Source organism: Apaloderma vittatum, unplaced genomic scaffold (genome assembly GCF_000703405.1).
Source record: "Apaloderma vittatum isolate BGI_N311 unplaced genomic scaffold, ASM70340v1 scaffold37768, whole genome shotgun sequence".
In the NCBI taxonomy this organism is placed as follows: domain Eukaryota; kingdom Metazoa; phylum Chordata; class Aves; order Trogoniformes; family Trogonidae; genus Apaloderma; species Apaloderma vittatum.
Window position 1 is genome coordinate 14,478 of NW_009731920.1, and position 8,159 is coordinate 22,636.

At 46.1% G+C, this 8,159-nt stretch overlaps 1 protein-coding gene across 1 annotated transcript in view; it reads right to left on the minus strand.

The window, feature by feature from the left end:
• GLYCTK (glycerate kinase) overlaps positions 1-274 on the minus strand; it is a 3,943-nt gene extending 3,669 nt beyond the window's left edge. Inside the window, exon 1 of the mRNA XM_009875356.1 lies at positions 1-274. This exon is cut by the window's left edge and continues 37 nt beyond it. Coding sequence (XP_009873658.1) covers positions 1-274 — 274 coding nt within the window.
• Between the last annotated feature and the right edge of the window lie 7,885 nt (positions 275-8,159).

Sequence of the window (8,159 nt, forward strand, 5' to 3'; positions counted from 1 at the left end):
GCTGCAGGCTCTCCTGGATGCCTAGCGGCACACTGATGATCCCCCGAACGAGGTGTTCTCCCAGGATCTCTTCCGCTGCCGCGGCCATTCCCAGCACAGCTTTGCCGAAACCCACCAGGTACAGGTTTTGCTTCACTGGAAAGGCCTGGCCCTTCACCAGCAGCTGAGGGCACTCATCTCCCTGGAGCTTCACAGCCCTCTTCAGCATCGGAGCCGGCCGGACGGTGCCCACCGCGCTGCGGAAGAGGGACAGTGCGTGCTCACGGAGGGACATGCTGCACAGGCTGGCTGGGCCGGGTCAATCTCTTCAGTGTGGGCTAGTGCGCGCTCTGCCAATGCTGGCACGGCCTTGAGAGCTGGAGCAGTTGGCACCCTCCACTCCGCAAGAGAAAGTGAACTTCTTCGCTAGCAGAATAGACAGGGCTGTCACAGAGAGAGCAAGGAGGGTAAAACATCAACCATGGAGCTTTAGCTCCCTTTTTCTCTAGGTTAAGGGGAGGCTTATCAACGGCAATTCCAAACCTCTCCCCAGGCAGGAGGAAGGACAGCATCACATTCACACTACCTGTCGCCTTGTGGTTCCCCTGCAATCCCATCACCTGCAGCAGGGAAGGTGAGCCCTGCCAGCCACCCTCTCCATCACTGTAGATATGCCACTGGCAAGCAATCATTTCCATTTGCTCAGCATCTGACGCCTTTCCAAACTGTGGGAGCCACTCTCTGTCCTGGAGAGAGCAGGGTGTCTGGGTGGAACAGCTTTTCTCACTACATTAGCTCCCTCGTGCTAGCCAAATGCTGATCTCATTCTCTGGCTGTGCCCCATGTGTCCCTGCAGCATCAGGCACGGACTTAAGAGAAACAACAGGCTTGCTGGCTGCCTGATCCCTTGCTGCTGGTGGCCACAGAGAGACTAATAACAAGGTTTCCCCACAAAACAGCAAATTAACACAGGGCTTCACTTGCCTTTAATTTTTAGTTTTCTCATTATCCATTAAAATCACATTTAGAGCCCAAGTAAGAGACTAGATCCAGGCAAAGTTGCCAGCCGTGTCTGTGAAATCCCACTTGAGCTAGTCTCCACTTAGCATTATATGCAACAGATCTGCATGTGGACCAAAAGATCTCAACTGCTCAAGGGCAGACTCTTGTCTGGACAAAGGAGAGGCAGCCCCTGCCAGCACACACACATCTATTCCCTTCCAGCATTTCTCCCTCCTGTCAGCTGGCAGCAAGTTCACTGCTGGTTTCTCAGGATCAAAGACCCTTGTGATCTGCATCTCTGCTGCTCACGGCAATTGCGGTGCAGGCAATTAAGGCAGGGTGCCAAGGAGGCTGAAGCAGCCCCGGTAACACACTTGATCACAGACCCATTCAAATTACCTGAGAGAGTTAATCCTCTCTCCGGTGACTGGATGTGTTTCAGTCTAAGGCCAGTAGCTGGCTGCTTCTGGGAGAGCTCACAGGAGTCCAGAGGTCTCTGTCCCAAAGCTCCCCTAACACTGCAAGGTGTTAATCATTAAGCCAGACAAGCTTTCCAGAAGCTCCTCTAGGTCTAAATCTGCCTTATTTTGCTGTGAGGACGCAAAAGCTCTGTGAAAAACTCTACTACAAAAGTACCTTTTGTTGCACACTCCAAAATCTATTGGACAAGAGACTGGCAAGTAAAACTATATGGAGAATCATAGGTTTGCCAGACAAAAAAAAATCCAGGAATCATTTCAGTTAGAAAAGACCCTTAACATCACTGAGTAAGAACCGTAATGATCCAATGCTTAGGAGAAACAGATTGTAAAGGCAGAACCCAAGGCAGATAAATTATCTGTCTATACTCCCTTTAGGTACTTGTCAGATGGACTGGCTTTTCAATCACAAGGAGAGAGAAGAATAGAAGACAGAGTGTCCTGACCACTTTGTTTCTGGGCTTTTAAACTTCACGGCAGCTGCTGTTGACAGCAGTTTAAACCGCAGAGCCTCAACCCTCTTGCAATGGGGGCCTGAGTAACCTTGCTAACACCAGTGGAGTCAGTTGTACGCCTCTCAGGAACTAAGATTAGCATCTCCATTTCCAGCAGGTCCCTGATTCACCTGGCAGCACAGCACAATCAGGGAAGGTGTTAGAAAACAGAGGTGCATCACGCCCCAGGTCGCCTCGTCTGAGCTGTGATACAGAGTTTGCAGAAGTACTTGGAGAAAAAGGCTTAAATGGAGCTAGTGTAGTTTAAGAAAATAAAGCCCTAAAGCTTTTAACAGGCTTACTCTCTGCCTTGATGTTTCTGTGCATGGCTAACCCTGAAGACCAGGGAAAATGAGTACAACCAGACCTGCAACTGCGGCTCCCGTCGCACGTGCCCTCCCGGCAGCTCCGTTCAGCTCCAACTCCAGACACGACTCAGCAGGCGCGAGTTGTTTAAAAGCAATCCTCTCCTACTGGAGCTGAAAAAAAATAAATGCCAGCTTAATTCATCTGGCACTTGTGTACATACTGCTAATGCTGGCTCTGGAAAGCATTTCACTACAATAGCAGGCATGTAATCTGTTTTCTGCACTCTGAACTCAAATTATATTTTAACCATTGAGGCCTGATCCAGAGCCACTTGAAGTCAGGACATGTCTTTCCATTCCTTCTAATGACTTTAGGGCACTGTCTCAGTGCACAGGTGTAAACGCAGAGTAAACCTGGTGTAAAACCCTCTTGCAGCCAGATGTTATCCAACTTTATACCAACACAACAGAGAGCTGAATTTGGCACAGACCCATTAGCTTTGGAGGTCTCAGTGTGTAACTCCACTCCTTGTCAGCTCTGATTAGACAGGCGGGCTCACTGGAGGCTCCCCTTGGAATGGGGGTGCTGCTAATGATGCCGCAAGCCCATTTTTATGTAATTTATTTATACCGTCTCAGACACTGGGTACGAAATGTCATCAGGGAACAGCTATAAATCAGTGTTATGAAATTCACTGTAGATATTAACTGAAAACAAAACTCCTACTCATTTTACTAGGACTTTAAAAACAAGATCAAGAGAACCGAACATCACTCCAGACCAAAGCATAGGCAGCCTCGGAAACCAAAATAATCCAAATGTCAGCTCTCAGACCTCCACGGAGAGTGGGTCTAGATATGATGTAATGGCCAGTTAACTGCTGTGTATTGCACGTGGGGAAATTACATCCTCACCTCGCTGCGTTTTCCTCTTCCCACTGCTAGCTGGGAGGAATCTAGGGTGGGAGAAGGGGCTGATGATGTGACTCATAGCGCTCCACTCACTAATCTTGGCTCCCCAGCTTCTCAGGGAAATCACACAGGGATGAACGAGCCTTCTTCTATTTGGACATAAGGTGACATGCTATAGGCATTATTGAGGCTTAGGTTTTACACCTTCCCTTGGTCCCTGCTCAGGATAATTTATAGATGAGGTATAGATAGTCTTTTGGAAAGATTCCTAGAAGTTCACACTAAACTTAGGAGGAAAATTATGCTGAGAATCACCTGTTCCAAAGAGAAGACTGTAAGGGGTTTAGATTAATTCCTTTTAAATGAAAACTTCCTCAGGTTTCATTGATGAATAACGTTCACCATCTACATACTTGTTTGTGTGCATTACCATTATAAGCTCTTTCTTCACTGGGCTCCTCCTAAGCCTGCAGAAATTTCCATCGCTAAGTCTCATGACCAAAAGCAGCAAAACCCAGACTCCTCCTTTTCACCAATTCTGGGAGGGAGAGGAGCTGGACTGTGATAAAATACAGGCAAAGTGCTCATTTGCATTGCCTTTCATTAACTTTTTAATTAAAGCAATTCTGCAGGCAAGGAGCCAAAGTCAGAGGGAGACAGAAGCAATCCAGCACTAGGGGCAGAAATGTGGTAAGCTGCCAGGTAAATTGGACGGTGGCATGAGACCAAAAGCATGGACATAGCGGGGCAAAGTCTGAGCCATAAACTTGGAGTCACACTGGGGAAGAAAACAGTGAACAAATGAGCTGGCTGTGCCCGTGCAGTGAGAAAAAAGAGCCAGCACCTCGCTCCACGGCAGGTACTTGAAAGCCAGAAAAATGTTCCTTTCTAGGGGCCAGGCTGCCATCGCTAGGCAGAGCTGAGCTATTCCAGGTGCTGCGGGCGGAGGTTTGCTCAAGGGTTTGCATCATGGGCTTGTGGTTCTCTTGAAGTTGGGGCAATTGAGCTCGTTGTAGGCCAATCCAATCAGACATCTTGAGCGTTTCAGGTGCTGCAAGATTGGAGAATACTGCCTATTAATGCTCTGGGGCGTTTAATTTAATTGAGATCTTTAGGGCCTAAGTTCGTTTGTTTTTAATGTCATCAAGGCTTCTCTGGGAGTCCCCCAGCGTGGCAGTGACTGGTGGTGGGCCCGGTGTACAGGGCCAACTCCAAAATCCCTGAGGGGCTTGGAAAAAAATTGAGATGGCGCTGGATCAAACCGCAATTGTTCGAGGATAATTTTTGAGCTCCAGCTCTAAAAGACAGATTACATCTTTGTTACAGCAGGTTTTAGCAGCGTCTCTTGCTACTCGTTTTTCTTACTACAAGACTTTCTTCTGGCCTCTTGGTATGTAAATTACTGTTAGACTCACCGAGGCGTACCACTTCCATTTTTCATGCATTACCATGGGAGTTTACCTATGAAGTACAACAGAGTGGAGATTTTACTGCCTTAAACTCCCATGTTGCCACTTACTGACACATCTTCTCTATCATTTGATATATCAACTTTAATTTGCCTGGTGAGCCCTGCTCAAACTTTCTGCTCCAGATGCTCCCAAAAGCATTACGAGAAAATTTTCCAAGAGATGTACTGAACCCAGAAGGAAAACAAAACGGTGAAGGTTTGTTCCAAGCAACAATTCTGGGAGGATTAGATGGGGGATTTTTCAAGACTAATCTCTTTAAATGAAAAATTCAGAATTTGATTAATTTTTTAATCTGCACATGGATTTGCATAAAATTACCGTGCTGCCTCGTTCACACTTTGTAAAAGCAAAATGTCTGCAGCTAGGCTGGACTAGCCCATCACCGGTCAGCTAGGAAGGGTCCAGTACACTAGTGGGTGCACAGGGCCAGAGTGAAAGGTCCTTCTGCCCCCACTTACCGCATCTGGGCCTCCTGTAACTGGGGAAAGAGGATGATGGTGGCCAGAAGCAGTGTGATGAGACCGGAGAGCTGCACAGAAGGTTTGCCAGGCAGGCAAGGGAGAAAGTAGGGTGGAGTCTGAATACCTTTGTTTCAAGAATATGCTGAGCTCACGGAAACCCAGAGGTCCTAATTTCCAGTAAGTGCCTTTCTATATGTTTCTTGTAGAAGAAATGTGTTGCTCTCATGACTGATTTACTCACCAGGAAAGTGTCAACAGGGTCTCTTTGCCTTTGATGGAGAATGTAGCCTAAGGCCAAACACAGGGAAGATAAGTGTTCTGCTCAGCATTTTATATATATAGATCAATATCATTAGTAAAAAAATTAACTGGATTTGACATATGCATCTTACTAGTTTTTCTAGGTCACACTCCCTTCACTCCCTATATACCTTTTGGAAATGATTTTCCCATGCACTGGGGATTGCAGGGAAGAAAAATTTTTCACTAAAAAAGCCTTCTGTAGCTCAACACAGAACAGTACTACCCTGAAGCCAAGTCCATGCCAAGTCTACTTCCTTTCATGCTGTAATTTCTCAAACTCTCTATTCTGAGTCAACTTGCAATCAAAGTCAAGAGTCATTTAAAATACAGGGAGAGATCATAGTACTCCAGAAGAGATGAAAAGTTGCCAGCCTTGAGGACTGGAATAATCGAAAGGGGTCGAAATTCAGTACTGCAACATACAAGGTCATGCTCTTCGGGATGAATAGCAAAAAATTATGAGCTCCTCAGTTGGAAACAGCGTAAGAAGAGAAAGAGCCAGGAATATTAATCAGTCACAGGATGACAATTACAGCTGCCCTCTAGGCTGAAACAAGAGGCTGTGGGGAAAGGAGAAGGCAGCAGATGTGATCTACCTTGTCTTTAGTGACGTTTTTGACACCATTCTCCTGATCACGCTGAAGAAGTGTGGGCTGGGCAAACACCCTGTTAGACTCGCTGAAAAACCACTTTGCCACCGAGCTCAGAGGGTAGAAATCAGTGGCTCACTGACAGCTGATAACGAACAGCGACTGTGTTGGGGATCGTGTCACCCTACGGCTTCATTAGTGACCTGGAGGGTAGTGCAGAGTGCCTGATTTCTGGGAAGTGCTGATGGAGCCCCTTTCCAGAGGAACTGTGATAAGGTCAGGGCCAACAGAAACCTCATGACACTCAGCAAGGATAAGTGCAAAGTTTTGCTGCTGGGGCAGGATCCTTGTGCTTCCCGGCAGGCTGGGAACCAAGTGGTGCAACCAACTAAGGAGCAACCTAATAGATGCTACAATTACTTGGAATTTGGTTAACAAAGACAGCGGAGATAAACCCTTCTTGGTGATGGTCCTGCATTGAGCACAGGGTGGAGCAGGCAGCTCTGGAGGTTCCTTCTCCGAGCACTTTTGTGATTCCATGCTGTAACAGAACTGAGCAGGGTTTGATGCTCCAGAGCATCACGCTTAATTTCAAGAGCCTGTAAAGAGATGCCAGGTTGTAGGATACAAGTCTTCCACACAAGCCTTTGGTCATAACTGTCACCCACAGGGAATCATCCCTCTCAGCAGAGTTCATTCACCCCAGCACTTTTTTCTAGGAGCATCTCTCTGAAATTCACATGCACCATCCTAGCAAACACAGGTCTGTCTGTATTGTGCAGGTTACAGTGGTATCTAATGTAGAAATGCATAGGTAGAATGTCTGTATTCGATTAATATTACTCAAGCAGCAATTAAACATTTTCACCATTAACGAGTTTTGCAGGGGCATTATCCATAATTCCTACCTAATGTGACATTTTGCTAGGAGATCCAATTATCCTGCCAGATAAATTCCAGCTTGGTATAAACTGACAAACTAAATTCCAATGATTGGGAAGAAAGGCAAAAGAAAGAATAAAAGGGGAGTGGCAAAATATCCAATCAACAACCTAGGGTGTTATACAACTCTAAAACTTAGCCAAGTATTGTAGGTGTTTTGAAGTAAATTGTCTTGTGATGGTACCAGTGAGTCACCTTTGGGGCCCACAGGAGATAATCCAGGCTTTGATCGTGCAGTTTACAGTGCGCAAGAGACGTGCCATTCCGTACTTCTCTCAAATCTCTCATCACATGGAAATCCACTGTAGGTTTTGAACTGACCTGCGATGGGGTAGCTGACCCCAAGACCCTCAGAAGTAACAAAGGTGTCTTTTGTTGAGTCTCCCTAGACTGCGGTGTGAGAATCTGGTCTCAGGATCAAAGTAAAAACCGGTGAATCATTCTGATGAGCCGATCCTATCACAGCGTGAAAGGGTAGATTGGGTTAGATGCATAAACCTGTGACGGTGAACTCTAGTAAGTAAACGGTAACAGCCAGTAATCTGAGAAAAGACTTCAGTTTCACTAAATCTTACACGCACATAAAATAATTGAGCATGTTTGAATGACATGCAAGCAGACCTTTGACAATACTTCTTGGACTTGCTGTTGCTTGACCACAGGAGGGCAATATTATTCTAAAAGCAAAATCAAACTCTATTCTGTAGACTACGACAGGAAAATGCGATCAGCATTTATGAAGGCATCTATACTTGTTTGGTTTTTTTTTTTCTTTCGATTAGGAGTTTCTGCGGGATTGAAATGTCAAAAGATCTGGTGTTCCAAAACTAAAATAGCGCAGTGCTGGAAATCCTCAGGCGGGTGGGTGGGTGTAGATGCCCACAACTACTGTTACACGCTAGGAGTAGCTTTTTAAAGTAAGAGATGTACAGAACCATGGAACACAGACACTGACATCAAGATTCATGACAGAAAAAACAGTTCCAAGGTGTCTCTGTCGGATCACCAGCCTCAAGAACCAGTGTCTCTCTCCAAGGTTGTGCACCACCCATCTTTACCTGCCATCTTATGCACTGTAACGCCTGTGGTGTTTCTGTACTACTACTTAGAGGCCAATATTTAGAATAAAAAAATACTGGGGAATAAAAATGTGTAATAATTGAACTGAGAGCAGGGGGCAGAAGAACGAGAGAGCGACCGCTGTGTATTTCAAGGTG